General features: G+C 58.1%; 2 protein-coding genes across 5 annotated transcripts in view; one reads left to right on the forward strand and one right to left on the reverse strand.

The window, feature by feature from the left end:
- The first annotated feature begins 80 nt into the window (after positions 1 to 80).
- Positions 81 to 3,958, forward strand: GINS2 (GINS complex subunit 2). The gene is made up of 5 exons (XM_051805764.1): positions 81 to 271; positions 927 to 1,041; positions 1,426 to 1,525; positions 2,598 to 2,724; positions 3,249 to 3,958. Exons 1-5 carry the CDS (start codon positions 182 to 184, stop codon positions 3,372 to 3,374), a joined length of 558 nt encoding a protein of 185 aa, XP_051661724.1. The 5' UTR covers positions 81 to 181; the 3' UTR covers positions 3,375 to 3,958.
- Positions 3,959 to 4,379: 421 nt separating this feature from the next.
- The window catches only part of GSE1 (Gse1 coiled-coil protein), a 103,902-nt gene continuing 92,353 nt past the window's right edge, over positions 4,380 to 15,928 (reverse strand). The window contains exons 5-17 of one of the 4 annotated variants that reach the window (XM_051805708.1): positions 15,515 to 15,696; positions 15,180 to 15,377; positions 14,768 to 14,959; positions 13,993 to 14,309; positions 13,267 to 13,591; positions 11,019 to 11,599; positions 10,307 to 10,419; positions 9,683 to 9,953; positions 9,436 to 9,558; positions 8,930 to 9,301; positions 8,056 to 8,337; positions 7,576 to 7,679; positions 4,380 to 6,819 (exon numbers count right to left, since the gene is read on the reverse strand). In XM_051805708.1, the coding sequence (XP_051661668.1) occupies positions 6,685 to 6,819; positions 7,576 to 7,679; positions 8,056 to 8,337; positions 8,930 to 9,301; positions 9,436 to 9,558; positions 9,683 to 9,953; positions 10,307 to 10,419; positions 11,019 to 11,599; positions 13,267 to 13,591; positions 13,993 to 14,309; positions 14,768 to 14,959; positions 15,180 to 15,377; positions 15,515 to 15,696 (3,195 nt within the window). In that variant the 3' untranslated portion in view covers positions 4,380 to 6,684. The remainder of the gene's footprint in view (positions 6,820 to 7,575; positions 7,680 to 8,055; positions 8,338 to 8,929; positions 9,302 to 9,435; positions 9,559 to 9,682; positions 9,954 to 10,306; positions 10,420 to 11,018; positions 11,600 to 13,266; positions 13,592 to 13,992; positions 14,310 to 14,767; positions 14,960 to 15,179; positions 15,378 to 15,514; positions 15,697 to 15,928) is intronic. The other 3 variants (XM_051805710.1, XM_051805712.1, XM_051805709.1) reach the window with 3 other exon arrangements.

The following is a 15,928-nucleotide window of genomic DNA, read 5'->3' on the forward strand; positions in this document are numbered from 1 at the left end:
AAAAAGCGTCGGGAGGCGCCAATTGGGCCGGGTGGGCGGGGCCTACGGGCCGTGCAGCCAATCGGGAGCGAGGGCGCGCACCCGGTTGGGTCCCGGGGTGGTCCCAGTTCGATCCCAGTGCTATCCCGGTTCGATCCCGTTTTGATCCCGGTTCTGACCCCCCCCGGGTCCCGCTCGCCGAATGGAGCCGGCCGAGGTGGAGTTTCTGGCCGAGAAGGAGCTGGTGACGATCGTGCCCAACTTCAGCCTGGACCGGATTCACCTCATCGGGGTCGGCGGGGCCGCGGGGCGGGACCGGGCAGGGGGGTTTGGGGACGCGGGGCTGGGCGTCGGGAGGGGGGACAGAGACAGAGGAAACTAAAAACAGTATCAGAGGGGCTCATGGGCGGGGCTGGGGCTGGAGAGGAGCTTGGGGACTTGGGGACAGGGCTGGGGACTTGGAGACACAGCCTGGGGAGTCAGGGAGTGGGGGCTTGGGGGACAGAGCCTGGGGAGACTGGGAACAGGGGCTTGGGGGACAAGGACTGGAGGGCAGGGGCTGGGGCTGTTTGGGGAACAGCCTGGGGAGATGTGGAAGAGTTTTGGGGGGGCTTGTGGGTCATGGTTTGGAGGTCAGGGTATAGAAGGGTCTGGGGGACAGGGGGGACTTGGGGCCAGGGAAGGCCAAGGGCAAGGGCTGGGCGGTTTGGGACAGAGCCTGGGGACACCGAGGGCAGGATCCGGGTGGGTCTTGGGGTCAGGGATGGAGGGATTAGGTGTGGGAGAATGGGTTTAGGGGATTGGGATTGAGGGGTAGGATCTGGGGAGATTGGCGGAGAGTGGCTGAGGGGATTGGGGATGGTCTAGGGTGTTTGGGAACAAGGGGAGAGGATGGGAGGCACAGGGAAGGATCTGGATGGATTGGGGGTGGTGGTTTTGTTTTTCAGGGAGATCTGGGTCCTTTCAATCCTGGTTTGCCAGTAGAAGTGCCTGTCTGGTTGGCCATTAATCTGAAGCAGAGGCAGAAGTGTCGGCTGATTCCTCCAGAATGGATGGATGTTGGTGAGGATGGCAGCTTTGGCTTCAGCCCTTGCCTTCAGTGTGTGCAGTGGAAACATGAAATTAGAAAAACATCTATTTTTCACCTTTAGTGGGGGGCTTAATTAAAAAAACACAAAGTAACTGAGAGAGAAAGATCTGTCACTTGTTCACTCAAAGAAACTTTGGTTGACACTCTGTGAGGAGGGAGACCTTGGAGGCTGTGATGTCCCTGTCAGCATCCTTGTGTGCTTCCTCACAGGAGCCTTTTCCTGTCCTCATGTCATTTGAAGCTTGGATATAGAGTTGATCCTACAGATATAACACATGTGTTTCCAGGGATGGGTAAAAATGTACCTGGAGCATTGAAGGCCTGGTGATGCCTGACTATCCCTGCTTGTATTTTAGGAAAACTGGAGGAAATCCGGGACCAGGAACGGAAAGAGGACACATTCACTCCGATGCCCAGTCCCTATTACATGGAACTCACCAAGCTGCTGTTGAACTAGTGAGTAGGAGCTGAGCTGTGGCATTTTCCATCCAAGTACGTGCTCGCACGGACAATCTTTCAAGCCTTGGTTGGCAGCAGCCCCGGAGGGCGGCGGGAAGAGCGGGAGTTAACGGAGTTTTATCTCACAGCCTGCCAAGATTTCACAGCAGCAGTTTCCTCATGGTAACTTTGCATTTCAGTAACTTGGGGATTGCTTGTTCTGTGGCCTCGTAATTGGGGCTGTGCCGCTTTATTGAGCAGCAGCTCAGCGTGGAGGCCTGGAGGATCCACAACACGTTCCACGGCTGCAATCTGTTCAGCAGCCTAAACCCTCCAGGCTTCTTCCTTGGCTCTCCTTCAGGAGGAAAGCTCCTCTTTCCTCAGCCTGAGAAGCAGGAGACCGGGGATATTCCGAGCCTGAGCTCCTGCCTGCTGAGGCATTTCACTTGTAAAATGTGCTGGCTGGTATTTTGCTCAGTGCGGGCTCTGGTGACTTTAAGCCCTCGATTAAGCAGGGTGGTCATTCCAGCTCTGGCTTTTCCTCTGGAGATGAGGCTCTTGGCTCGCAGCTCCCTCCCTCACGCTACAACAACCCTGACAGCTCTGTCCGCGCGAATTGATCGGATCTCTCAAGGTCCTTATGGCAGCGCTGAATGGCCTTAATGGGACGATGTGGCACGTCTCACACAGCCCTTTCAGCTTAATTCTCCCTGATGGAGCCCCGGGAGCCCCAAGCCGGGGCTTTAATCGCGGCCAAGCCCTTCGATTCCCCAGCTGCCCGTGACTTTGGCCAGGTTATTGGCCCTCAGTGCACCTCACACCAGCTGGGCAATTACAGAGCAGAAGGATTCTAGCGAGAACCAGATGCTGCATAAGAGCTGAGCATTCCTGGGTAAATAAACCATCCCAGAAATCCCAGCAGCACAAGTACCAGACTGGGTTTTAATATGGAGTTGAAGGGTTTTTTTCTCCGTAGCAAACTGCTTGCCTCAGAGGGGTGAGGCGCTGCCAACGTGACTTAACGCCGGTGACACAACGTACACGTCCCTTGCAGCCTGCTCTGATCCTCTCTTTTCTTTCCCTTTTCTAGTGCCTCAGACAACATTCCCAAAGCCGACGAGATCCGGACGCTGGTGAAGGATACGTGGGATACCAGGATGGCCAAGCTGCGGCTGTCCGCGGACAGCTTCGTGCGGCAGCAGGAGGCTCACGCCAAGGTGTGCTGGGGATGTGCTGGGATGGCCCTGACAGGGCCAGGCTGGAAGGGCTCCAGCTGCTGTGTGGGATGGTGATGGATGGGGAATGAGCTGCTGGGAAAAGGCTGGCTGGGGCATGTTTTTCCTGGGTTGTTGGTACGTCAGTTGTGGGAGCTAAAGCCCTGTGTTGAACCCTCGCTTTTCGGGCTTGTGGCAGCTCCCTGTGCCTTATGGAAACCAGAGAATCATGGAATGGATTGCGTGTGAAGGGATATTAAAGATGTAGTTCCACCCTCTGCCATGGGCAGGGACACTTTCCACTAGACCGGGTTGTTCCAGGCCCTATCCAGCCTGGCCTTGAACACTTCCAGGGATGGGGAATGCTCTTGAAATAGTACTCTTGGTGCTCAGGTGCTTCTCCTAACTGGGGTGGCAGCTGGGTTGGTCCCTTGGAATGTCATCCAAGGGGAAATGTGGGCTGTGAGCTGCCTCCCAAGTGCCTTGTCCTCTGCTGCTTCCAAAGATTCTGTTACTTCCCCTTTTAGCTGGATAACTTAACCTTGATGGAGATCAACACCACCGGGACTTTCCTTACTCAAGCCTTGGATCACATGTACAAGCTCCGGACTAACCTCCAGCCTGGCGAGAGTGCCCACTCCCAGGATTTCTGAGCAGGAACTGGAAGGGAGCAGGGCTCTGCTCCTCACCCCTGGGCCTTCATCTGGCCAGTCCCCACCTCCCTGCACAGACCTCCCGACGCCTCCCGACCCTCATCCTCCCTCGGCAGCAGCTGCACGGCCTCACAGCCGGGTGGGAATTGCTCCGATGGCACCGGAGCGTCCCTGGGAGCCGCTCTGGGGCTCGGTGCGGGAGGTGCCTTGCTGGGCTCTAATGAGGCTGGGCGGGATCTCTCCTGTGGTTGTACTTCAGCGAGGGAACTTCTGAGGGCAGCACAGGCCACACACTGCCTTGAAAGCCATAAATTTCGAGGCGGTGCTTCGCCATGGATTTTCTCAGAGTCTTGGGAAAAAAAAAAAAGGGGAAGATGTGCCGGCAATGAGGTGTCTGCTGGGGAGATCAGCTGGGAAGCAGATCCATCTGCTCTTTGGAGGACAAAGAAAATGGTTTTCCCTCTCCAAAACCAGGCTATTGGGAAATATACATCTGACTGGGTTTTTTTTTAAATATTTTGCCTTTTTAATCTGCAACTGTGTATAAAAAAAAAAAATAAAAATAATAATAAAAAATAATTGCAGCTGGGTGAGCAGCATCAAATTAATCCCTGTGTGGTGTCACACACGGGTTAAACAATGCTTGGAAAAACCTGCAGCTCTCTCCTTTGGCTCCAGCCCCGATTCCCTGCAGCAGAGAGACAGGCAAGGGCAGGATCCAGGGCAGGATCCAGGCGGGATCCTGGCCGGAGCCAGGCTGTGCTGATGGCAGATGTAATTATTCCTCGAGCCCGAGGGTGCCAGGCTGCGAGCGCTGCCCTTCCCCGAGCATCTGGGCCAGGCTCCTGCTGCCATCTGTGCCCTGCCTGCCTCTGCTGCGTCCCCAAAGGGCTGGGACAGCAGGAATGATGGCAGGAGCTGCTGGGAATGCTTGGAGCAGGGCTGGGAATGCTCGGAGCAGGGCTGCGTTCCCATTGCCGGCGGCGGAGAAAGAATCCGTTGCCGTCATTGTGGAAGAGTTTATTTTGGTTTTTGGATGTTTTCAGAAATTACAGCAATATATTCATAAATACCTAATTACTACATTCAACAAATAATATATTACATTACAATTAATTCCAACAAGTACATTTTGAACATGTTTAGGGTTGGTTTTTCTCCTTTTTTGGGTTTTTTTTTTTTGCTTTCTTTCACAGCATCTAACCTGCCCCCAGCAGGCTCTGCCTTACTCTCCCTCCTCCCAGCCATCCCAGGCTCTGGCACAGCTGCTCCAGCAATTCTGCACAGGGTGTGTACGGACACGACCGCTCACCATGGCCCCAAGGGGAGAAGAAATGCTGAGAAATTGGTCCAAAAAACCTGATTCTGGGCTGGTGAGGACAGAAAGTCAGGACAGGAGGTGCTACAAAGCAAGGCTACATCCCAGCCAGGCTCCTCATCACGGTGAGGGATAAACTGCCATCGATTTTCCATCCCTGGCTTCTTCCCCCCCTCCACCACAGCACACAGGAAGGGAAAAGAGTGCAGCAACGAGTATTTTGCTGTGTTAAAATTCCCTGTGAAGCCCGGAGTTGGCAGCGGCGAGGCCAGAGGCTGGCGAGGCAATTGGGGATTTAAAAAAGATTAAACTAATTTCTGTCACAAGGGCATTTTGCTTTTTAATCTTGCACAGCTTTTTATATTTGGTGAAGCCAATGGGAGAGCAGGGAGCAGAGGGGGGTTGGGGAGGGTTAATGCTTTCTTTGCAAGTGCAACAAGGGAATTTAAAGCAGGAAGCAGAGGTCACCTTTTCCTGGAGATGTGAGCCGGTCTCGTGGCGAATTAAAAACAATTTATAATAAATAATTTAAAAATAATAATAAAAAAAAGGCTTCCCTGGGGGAGTTGGGGCACACGATGGGTTAGAAAAGAGGCTAAAAATGGCACCAAGCCTGACCCTGTCACCCCATCCTGGTGGCACCAGGATATCCCTGCCCGCCAGCAGGCACAGCTCAAACCTGGAATGTCCCCATGGTGCCACCAACAGACTCACAGAGACCCTCTTTCCCCCTGCCCAGACTGCCTTAGCACTGCTCTGATTGTCTTGGTATTTTGGGAAGAGGGACAAGGACACCCCAGTGCTACCCACCCCCAAACCCTCCAGCCCTCTCAGCGCAATTCCTTTGGGTTTTGAATTTGGCAGGTGGAGACTGTTCAAGGCTGAGACACCACCTGACACCGTAACACCCACAACAACCTGACTGGAGCAGAAAACACCCCAGAAAGAAAAGAAAAAGGGTAAAAATAATAATAATTAAAAAAAAGACCAACAAAACACAGGAGGGTGGAAGGGCTCGGCTTCCCAAGGGACTGGTGGTGGGACAGCACTGGAAAAGGGGATTTATTTTTCCTGGGTTTAAATTCTTTTTAAAACACTTCAATATCTTTTCTGGCCTGACCAGCAGCAGTACAAACACTAAAAGCAAGTTAATCCTTTTGCCAAAAAAAAAAAAAAAACCAAAACCAGAAAGAAAATAAAAACAGGGAGGGAGAAGGGGAAACAAAAAAAGAAAAAAAAAAGTAGAAACATATTAAAAAAAAAGGCAAGCTTTTTATAACAATAATTAAAGCAATAAAAACATACAAAACTTTGTTGTTTTTTAATATATATACACAGTACAAGGCTGAAGCACCTTTTTTTTTCTTTTTTTGACTGTTCAATCCCAAAGCCAGGGTGACAAGGTGACCCCACGCGTGTCCCTGCCCCTTCCCCGCCAACCAGGAACAAAAAGGGACCTTCAACCAGTTTATTGACTTTATTTTTTGATAGCGAAGTGCATTTCCAGTGGAAACCCCGGGATGGGGGTGCCGTGCCGGGAGCAGGGGGCTCGGCAGCACCCGGCCCCGCGGGGCTCCGCCAGCTTTAGTGTTGTCGGTGGAGACTTTAATTGTCTTTTTTTTTTTTTTTTTAGAAAAAAACCCAAAAGAACCAACAAAAAAATGAGAGTTATAAAGTGTGGGTGGGTGGAGGGGGGGGGGCTGCAGCGCCGTGGCCCTCCCCAGAGGAGGGGACAGGCTGGGGGCTGCTGGCCGTGGGATGGGCTCCCCGGCTCCCGTGCTCCTTTGCTTCATGCATGGCACATTCTCCGTTTATTTATTTATTTATTTCTTCTTTTTTTTTTTTTTTCCTTTTTATTATTAATGTTCTTTTTTTTTTGTTTTCAATTTTATTTTTTTAGCTTCAAACCTCCCAGTGAAAAATATTAAATATTCAAGGTAATAAAATAGATTATTATTTCTAGACTATATGTTCGGCCTGGCCCAAGGAGCGTCACCTGGGATACCCCTTGAAATAACCCCTAGACCACTGCATTGCAGGCAAGGCAAGGCACTTCCGCAGGTGATCCAGCTCGGCTTGCAGGCGTTCCCGCTCCGACACCATCTTCTGCTTCTGGGTCCTCAGCTCCTGTGGGCAGCCAGGGACAGGGAATGGTCAGAGGGCAGCAGGGAGTGCTCGTGCAGCAGTGGATGGGGGGTGCCTCGGGAATAGGGTGGGGGGCACTGCAGGGGGTGGGCAGTGCAAAGTTCGGGACACAGCAGGGGATGGGGCAGTGCAGGGAATGGGAACTGCAAGGAATGGGTAGTGCAGGGGTTGGGACACAGCAGGGGATGGGCACTGCAGGGAATGGGAACTGCAAGGAATGGGCAGTGCAGGGGTTGGGACACAGCAGGGGATGGGCACTGCAGGGTTTGGATATCGAAGGGATGGGCACTGCAGGGAATGGGAACCGCAGGGGATGGGGCAGTGCAGGGAAAAGGCACTGCAGTAATGGGCACTGCAAAGGGATGGACACTGAAGGTAATGGCGCACTGCAGGGATGAGTACTGTAGGGATTGGGCACTGCAGGGATTGGGATCCCTTGTGGAGTTCTGGACTTGCCTGGATAGCCCAAGGGGAATGTGGTTGCCTGTGGCATAGGGTGAGGGGAATAGGGTAGGGGGCACTACGAGGGATGGGGCACTTCAGGGAATGGGCACTGCAGCACTGCAGAGATGGGCACTGCAGGGATGGATGTGCTACAGGAGGATTGGGTGCCTCAGGGACGGGTCCCTCTCAGAAGCCCAGTGCCCAGGAGGACTGAGGACCCCACAGAGGCCAGATGCCCAGGAGGACTGGGCAGCCCTCAGAGCCCAGGAGGACGGGGTGCCCGTGCCCACTCACCGCCATGCTGTGCGACAGCTGCTCCGCCGTCAGGCTCAGGCTGTAGTGCTGGGCCTCCAGCCGCCGGCACTGCGTCTGCAGCACTTGGCGCTCCAGGTTTTGTTCTGCAAGATCCAAGGGAGAGGGGCTGAGCACCGGCTCCTCTGGCTCCAGGCCTGGCACAGAGGATGCCAGCCCTGATAAAGGCTCTGCCCAGCCAGCAGTGATTGCCCCCAGCACCCCAGAGCATCCCCAGCCCCTGCACTGCCCACAGGGAACCTCTGGGTCCCGCTGGGAGGATGCTGGACAGTCGTGAATACACTGATTTTTCACATATAGATCACTTTTCACCAGTGCCTGTCGCTTTCATGCTGCTCCTGCACTGCTGGAGATCCACCAGTGCTTCCCCAGCCCATCCCAGTGGGAACCAGAGATGCCTCCGAGGGGAAACAGAGGCACAAAGTTGGGGTTTACCCTCCGTGGCCCACCCCGCCCCCCTACCTTCTATATGTTCCTGGTAAGCTTCAAAAATTGCCTCGATCCCTTGCCACTTGGGCCTGGGGTAGTCTTCCTCCTCTTCCTCCTCCTCCTCCTCCTCGTCCTCTTCCTCGGAGGCCGAGTCGCGGGGCAGCGGGGGCAGTGCCCGGTGGGCCAGAGGCCCCTCGGCCGTGCCGTTGTGGGGGGGCCCGGCCAGGCGGGTGGACGCCTGGAGCTCCGGGATGTTGTAGTGGATGGAGGCGTCAAGTTTGTGGTTCTGCTCCGCCGTCAGCGCCGCCATTCCCCCTGTGGGCAACCAGAGTCAGCCCCCTGCCCGTTCCCTGTGCCCCCCAGCGCTGCCCTCCAAGAGGGATGCTCCCCTCAAGGCTTTAATTCCACCCCACCAGGACTTTTGGGGGGCTACAGCGTTTTTCATGGGTTTTCATCACTCCCCATGCACTGCAGTAGCTTTATTTATCTCATTCATTGAATTCAATGAGTTTGGGAGGGTTGGAGCTGGGTTATCCCAGCACCTTGTTTTTAGCTTCATAAATGAGCTCTGGGGATGCTCCAGCAACGAGGTTGCTGGTGACGAACCCTGGTGGTGGGACAACAGGGTGCTATAGCAGTGGCACCCAGCTAGCTTCCCATATTCCTGCTTTTTTTTCTGAACGTCAGGAAGAATTTACTGAAAGGGTTGCTAAATACTGGAAGGGCCTGCCCAGGGAGGTGGTGGAGTCCCCATCCCTGGAAGTGTCCAAGGAACAACTGGATGTGGCACTCAGTGCTCTGGGCTGGGTGACAAGGTGGGGATCGGTCACAGGTTGGACTCAGTGATCTCAGAGACCTTTTCCAACCTCAGTGATCCTGGGATTTTGTGATCTGTGCTTCCCATTACCTTTGTGCTTCTGCAATGCCTTCTGCGTGGACTGCAGCACTGACTCGTGGAACTGATGGGCGAACTCCTCGGCAATGAAGGGCTCCCAGGGCTTGCTCTTGCCGTTCATGCTGTGAGACAGTGGCACCGGGATGTCCTTGGGCAGGGGACCCCTGACATAGCTGAGGATGCTCAGTGCCTTCTTCCCAGGGTGCCCATCGCTCAGCCGGGGCTTCTCCACCAGTGCAGTGCCCAACTCCTTGGCCCTCGGTAGGTCCTGGGGTCTCAGCTGGTCTAACCTGCCAGGCTCCCCCGTCTTTGGCACCTCCGGCACGGAGACAGCGATGCCCACGGGTTTATCCGGATCCAGCAGCAGCGGCGGCACCGGTGGCTCTTTGGGAAGAGGAGGAGCGACAGCTGCAGTCAAGACTCCGTGTGCCCATCAAGGCAAAGCTGTGGCCCTCATCCCAGCAGGAAGGGGATGCTCCCAGCCGGCTGAGAGCCAGGGAAGGACTTGGGGTGCTTACCAGTGGTGGGGGCATTGGGGCTGTCCCGCGGGGAGCTCTTCACCACCACGGCGGCCGGCGTGGTCTTCTGCTTCATGGCCTGGAGCATCTCCACCAGCTTCTCCTTGTCTGTGGCATGGGAAGCTGAGGTTTAGTGTAGCCTCTGCTCAGCAGAGCAAGCTCACGGGCCCAGGCAGGACCCCTCCGTGGCACCCCCAAACCAAGGAGCGGGGCCCGGCCCCGGGCGTGCACGGGGCATGGCTGTTACCTTTCCTCTTCTCGGCGCTGATGTGCGTGAGGTTGAAGATGGTGAGGAAGCGCTTCTTCTCCTCGAAGTTGGGGCTGTTGTTCATCTCGTCGGGGCTGTAGCGGGTGGAGAGCGGGAGGTGCGGGGAGGGCGTGCGGCGCTTGTTCTGCACCGTGGGCGGCGAAGGGCTCCGCTCCCGCAGCATCCGCCGGCGTTTGCGCCGCTTCTGGCTCAGCAGTTCCTCCTTCTGCTGCTGCGTGGTGAGGCCGAAGAGCTGCAGGAACTCTAGCTTCTGGGGCGACAAGGGGGAGAGCAGAGCAGGGTCATCCCCGGAACAATCCCCATCCTCATCTCCATCCTCATCCCCATTCCCATCCTCATCTTCATTCCTGTTTCCATCCTCATCCTCATCCCTACCCTCATCCCCATTCCAATCCCCCTCCTCATCCCCATCCCCATTCTCATCTCCATTCCCTACCTCCATCACCATCCCCATCCCTATCCCTAACCCTCCAGTGCCTCTGCAGCCAGCTGAAGATGGTGGCTTCAGCACAACACTGGGAGCTGGTGCTGAGGAGGGGCTGCTCCTCCAGAGAACATGGAGGGACGGGGGGACCAGGAGGGGACAGGGAGTGCCATCAGTACCTCAGAGGACGTGTCCAGCTTCAGCGGGGGCTGCTCGGCCACGCAGCGGAGATGGGCCCGCACCTCCTCTTCATCGCTGTCATCACAGGAGTCGTCCAGGTCGTAGTAGTACCCTGGGGATGGGGAGAGGCTGCCCTGAGACTGGGGACACCACAGGGACCTTCTGGGATCCCAGGAAATCTTCTGGAACTCATTGGGACCCCACTGGGGATGGGGGTGCATCAGGGTGCTGGTGCAGTGGGGTGGGATGCCAGGGGGGAGCAGTGGGGGTCCAGTGTGGGGCCCAGCAGGATGGGAGGTGCAACTCAATGGAGCCCTGTCCCCCCTCCAGCAGCCATGGGACCTTGGCGGGCATCGCCCGCCCCTGTGTCCCTGCTTGGCACCGCTATGGGATGGGTGGCAAGGGGTCAATGGGGCAGGGCCGGGGGGAGGCTGTGGCTGAGCCCCACAACCCAATGGAGGGGGGAGAGCAACAGCAGCCCCCCACAAGTGCTCCATCTCCTCCTCACCACTGTTCTCCTTGCTCGTGCAGTCCTATTAATATTTAAAACCCACTTATTAGCCTCAGTTCATCATTTATTAATTGGGCATGTCTGGAGCGGAGGGTTTACCGAGCCGCTCGGATGCAGGAGCGGCGGCATCCCCGGGAGACCCCCCGGCCGCTCCCCCGTCACCAGGTCCCAATGCCAGTGGGGCATCCCCGGTCCCTCACCTTTCTCCCGGGCCTCCCGCCGCCGGCGCTCCTCCAGGTCCAGTTTGCTGACCAGCCTGCGGTGCTGCTGCACGAACTCGTCGTAGATGTACATGGGGTCCTGGGCGCGGGGCTGGGGGGGCCGGTAGGGCGAGCTGGGCTTGGTGGCCTCAGGGAAGGGGGTGGCCGGGGGTCTCTGCTGGCTCAGGATGCTCTGAGTGGACTTTTCCAGCTCAGCTAGGAAGGGGGTGTGGGTGAAGCCCCCATGCTCCGGGGCACCAGGCTCCCGTCCCGGGGGGTATTTCTCCAGAACATCCCTCTTCCTTGACCCCTCCTCCAGCTTCTCGGGGCAGAAGACCCTCTCCACCTTCACCAGTGGGATGCCCTGACGGCTGGGCTCAAAGGGGGCTGGGTGGCCGTGGAGGGCATGGGGCTCAGGGAGGCGCCGCGGGGGATCGGGGGGGTTCTCCATCAGCGAGACGGGGTTCCAGAGGGACGTGGTGACAGGGTGGTGCTGGGGTTTGGGGGAGATGAGTGGTGGGGGCCCACCGAAGTGCTGCCCTGGCTCCCGGCTGCTTGGCTCGTGGCGGCTCGATCCTGACCTGCAGGGAGACGAAAGGACCGGAGAGGTGAGGAACCGGCACCGCCACTGGAGAGCTGGCAGCACTCCAGCGCCAGGGGATTTTAGGGAAGAAATATGTCAGTTAGGGCTGCCCAGAAGGGTTTCTGCATGTGGGGCTGCCACACTTGTCCCCTCCTGTGCCACCAACCTGAGGGATGGCGGTAGAGTTAAGGCTGTGTGTGGGAGGATTGGGCAGGGATGTGGCTGCATCCCCAGGGTGCCAGGCAGGAGACCCCCAGGCTTGACCCCCACGTGGGGACAAGAGATCCACTAGTACTGCCACAGCCCCAGCAGCCAGGGCAGTGCCCCGGTGCAGCCCTTCTCTGACAGCCAGAGCCGGAGCCAGCCCGTTAGCAGGATAAATATTTCATGTGCCCAAGCTGTGCATTTAACGCTTTTCCGCTCCAGCGCCCTGGAGCTCCGCACACAGAGCAGCGGGTTCAGCTCAGCCGCCATCGTGTCACCGCCGGCGGAGAGCACCACCTGCCCTCTGGGATCAGCCCCTCTCCCTCCCCACTGGATGTGGGATAAGGATGCGAATGGAGCATCCCCAGCTGCAGGTGTTTCGGGGTGACCTTGCTGCCTCCTCTCCCGTTGGGGTGGGAGGAGCGGATGGGAAAAGGAGCCTGCAGCGGGCACTCGCCTTTGTGCCGCCCCATGATCCGCTCCTTATTATCCTTGATGAGCCGCACTAATCCCCTGGATACCCAAAAATAACAAAGGGAGCAGGCGGCAGAGCTGGCTGGATGAGCCCGCACTGCTTAAGCGCTCAGCAACGGGGGTGAGCCAGCCCCTGTCAATCAACCAAGGGGTGCAGGCACGCTCTGCTGCCCCCCCACACTGCCCAGGCTCAGCACAGGTGCCCCCTAAACGAGGCATCCCAGTGTCTGGCTCCGCTGCACGGGAAGGGGGGAGATGCAATTAGCGGTGCTGGTGGCTGGGCAGCACCTGGCCACTCGCCGCTGGCCCCCGGCCACCTCCCGGGCTCGTCGCCTGCCGCCGCGCAGATGTCGGGCACCGGGAATGCTGGACGCTGCCAGCACAGCCGGCCTGGCTGGCACCGCCTGGCAGGGACCTGCTGGTGCCAGCCTGGACACCACGGCTTTGGCTCACAGGGATGTGTGAGGAGCAAGGGGTGCGGCAGTGGGGTGATGGATACCTGGGAAGGGGGCAGAGCTACCTACAACTCTGTGGGTACAGCCATGGGTTAGGGGGGAAAACTTAGAGATCATCATAACACAGCACCATGGAATGGTTCGGTGCTTTGCAATGACGGGACCTTAAATCTCATCTTGTTCCACCCCCTGTCATGGGCAGGGACACCTTCCACTAGACCAGGTTGCTCCAAGCCCTGTCCAACCTGGCCTTGAACACTTCCAGGGATGGGGCAGCCCAGCTTCTCTGGGCAACCTGTGCCCGGGCCTCACCACTCTGACAGGGAAGAATTTTTTCCCAATATCTAATCTAAACCTGCCCTCTTTCCATTTAAAGCCATTCCCCCTTGTCCTATCATTCCATACCCTTGTCCAAAGTCCCTCCCCAGTTTAAGATATGGATATTACAGCAAAGAAAGCTGCAACATCGGAAAACGCAGCTCAGTTTTAGGGGGAATCTCCATCCCTGGAGCAGGGCTGGCATCATCCCTACCTGGGATGCTCAGGCCGGTGCTCGGGCTCAGGCTGGCTTGGGACACGCCCCATGTCCAGGTGCTGCTCCAGTACTTGTTGCCGGAACTCTGAGACTTGGGACTGCCGATCCTCCTTCTCCTGGCGCAGCCGGCGCTGCCGGGCCAGCCACTTCTCCTCCTCGTTGGTGCGGTGGATGAGCAGCGCCGTGGCCGCGCTGCTCCCCGGCAGTGGGAACACGCTGTGGTTGGGGATAAGGCTGGGAACTGGGTGGTGGGAGCCCGGTGGTGGGTGCAGGGGGTGCTGGATGGGCTTCGGCGTCGGCAGTACCGAGTCCTTGAGTTTGTCTGTGTTGGAAAAGGGGTGATGGAGAGTCAGGGCAGGGAAAGAGGGCCCATGGGTGGCTATCAGGGAATTCTGGGGTGAGCACCCCTGTGGACAGGAGGGACCCAGAGCTGTGGGGCTGGAGCTCAGCAAAGGGTGCTGCCCTCTCACAGCCAGCATGCACGGCACCGGGCAAGGTACCACCCAGACCGAGTCAGATGGCACAGGCACCGTGCTGCTGCTCCGAGCCACTGCAGCTGGGCTCTTGGCAAAGCAAGCTGGCAGCCAGGAGAGCCCAGCTCCATCCCCAGCCACCTCCCGGGGCCACTGACCGCCATGGCTTTGCCATCTGGAGGGGAGAGGGGACCAAGGCAAGCTGTGCCAAAGGCAGCAACTCATCCAGTGCCACCCATGGGGATGTTACCTGGCCTGCTGGGTGCCAGTGGCTCCACTGGTTTGCCCCGCTCCTCAGCCGGGTGCCCCCGCAGCCCGTGCAGCTCTGCCACGGGGAGGAAGGGCCCCTCCATGGCTTTCACCATGCTCAGCTCCTTCTCCCGGGCACGCTCCCGCTGCCTCTCCAGTTCCCGCTCCCGCTCCTTTTCCCGCTCGCGTTCCAGCTCCTTCTCACGTTCCCGCTCCCGTTCCCTCTCCTTCTCCCGCTCCCGGTCGGCTTCTCGCTCCCGCTCCTTCTCCCGCTCCCGTTCCCGCTCCCGCTGCCGCAGCTCTTCATCCATTTGCAGCCTGCAAAGAAAAGCCCATAAGAAAAGCACCAACCCCAAACATCCACTGGAGCACCCCAAACCCACCCCCAGATGCCTGTCACCATCCCCCAGAACACCCCCAAGCCCCACCCCGTGCCTGTCAGCATTCCCTGGAGCACTCCCAGACGCGCGCATTTTCCCCAAAGCACCTCCAAACAACCCTTGGTCATCTGTCAGAATCCCCTGGAGCACCCTCGAACCACCACCAGTCACTTGTCAGCATCCTCTGGAACACCCCCAAATCCTCAGATGCCTGTCAGCATCCTCTGGAACACCCCAAAACCCCCAGCTGCCTGTCAGTGCCCCTGGAGCACCCCAAACCCACCCCTGGTCACCTATCAGCATCCCCTGGAGCACCCCAAACCCACCCCTGGTCACCTATCAGCATCCCCTGAAGCACCTCAAAACCATCACCCCCACCCATCAGCCCTTCCGTACCTCTCGGCAGCGAGGCTGGAGATGCGCTCGGACTGGAGGGCGGAGAGGGAGGAGTGGGAGAGCTCGGGGGGATACCGCACCCCCGAGAGGTGCAGGTGCATGGCCGAGGGGTGCAGGGGTGGCAGCGAGCCCGGCGCTGGCAGCGGGTAGAAGGGGGACCGCAGTGCCGACAGGCAGTAAGACTCGTCCATCCTGGGAAGACAGGGATGCTCAGGAGGGCCAAAGAACCCCCCAGTTCCCCACGTGGAAGCTGGATGGGGGCCGCCTTCTGCTGGGAGAAGGTGTTGAGAGAGCCTCAAAATGCCCCCCGGTGCAGCCCAAACATCCTTTGTGGATCACTCTCCCAGTTCCCCAGCCCACAAGGCTCCTCCTCCAGCATTTCCCCGGGATCCCGAGGTCCTGAGGTGCCCACCTGAAGGCAGGATGTGGGAAGGGGTGATGTGTCAGGTAGCTGGGGTGGTAGTAGGCGGCGGCGGTGGCCGGGTCGAGGCCGAGGGGCGGCAGGGAGGACATGCGGAGGTCCTCGGCCGTGTGGTAGGGACGGAAGCTCCGCAGGTAATCCTCGGTGACCGCGCTGGGAGGCACCACGTGGTGGACCGGCCGCTGCAGGCTGGGGGGGTAGGGAGATGGTCACCATTCCACCCTGCCCCCCTGGGGAGATGTGACTCCCCAGGATGGGACAAGAGCTCGCAGGGGACACCTGCATCCTGCAACCCCCCACCCTCCATTCATTCCGACCAGACTCACTTGAGAGGTGGGAAGCGGGAGTCCTGGACCACGGAGCTGGGGGGCAGCCCGAAGGAGTAGGGTGTCCCCAGGAGGTGGGAGGGGACGGTGGGACCCCCTGCTTTCTCCTGTGTGAGTGGGGGCTCCGAGATGAGGCGCTCGCGGCCGGCGCTGCTGCTGCTGCCTCGTGACCCTGCTTCCTGCTGGAAGGCAAAGGGGCAGGAATGCCAAGGTGGGCATTAGGGGATGGCAGAGATCCCACAAGGATGGAGTCCCTGCTGTGTCCCTACCCAGAGACCCCCAACGGGTTCCCAGTGTGCTCAGGGGGATCCCTGACTGGCACCAGTTCCATCAGAGCATCCTCCTGCATCTAGGCTTTGGAAGTGCAGCTGGAGGGGTGTTAGGGTCTGGGGGGCTACACTAGGGGGGCATCAG

This window comes from Manacus candei, unplaced genomic scaffold (assembly GCF_025592945.1).
Source record: "Manacus candei isolate 608988 ecotype Guabito, Panama unplaced genomic scaffold, ASM2559294v1 h1tg000065l, whole genome shotgun sequence".
Lineage (NCBI taxonomy): Eukaryota > Metazoa > Chordata > Aves > Passeriformes > Pipridae > Manacus > Manacus candei.

Bases quoted from the DNA above. Each gene is read 5' to 3' on its own strand.
- GINS2 (XM_051805764.1), top strand. From the start codon at position 182: ATGGAGCCGGCCGAGGTGGAGTTTCTGGCCGAGAAGGAGCTGGTGACG. The intron at 272-926 runs GTCGGCGGGGCC...TTTGTTTTTCAG, and splicing joins ACCGGATTCACCTCATCGGG to GGAGATCTGGGTCCTTTCAA. The intron at 2,725-3,248 runs GTGTGCTGGGGA...TTCCCCTTTTAG, and splicing joins AGCAGGAGGCTCACGCCAAG to CTGGATAACTTAACCTTGAT.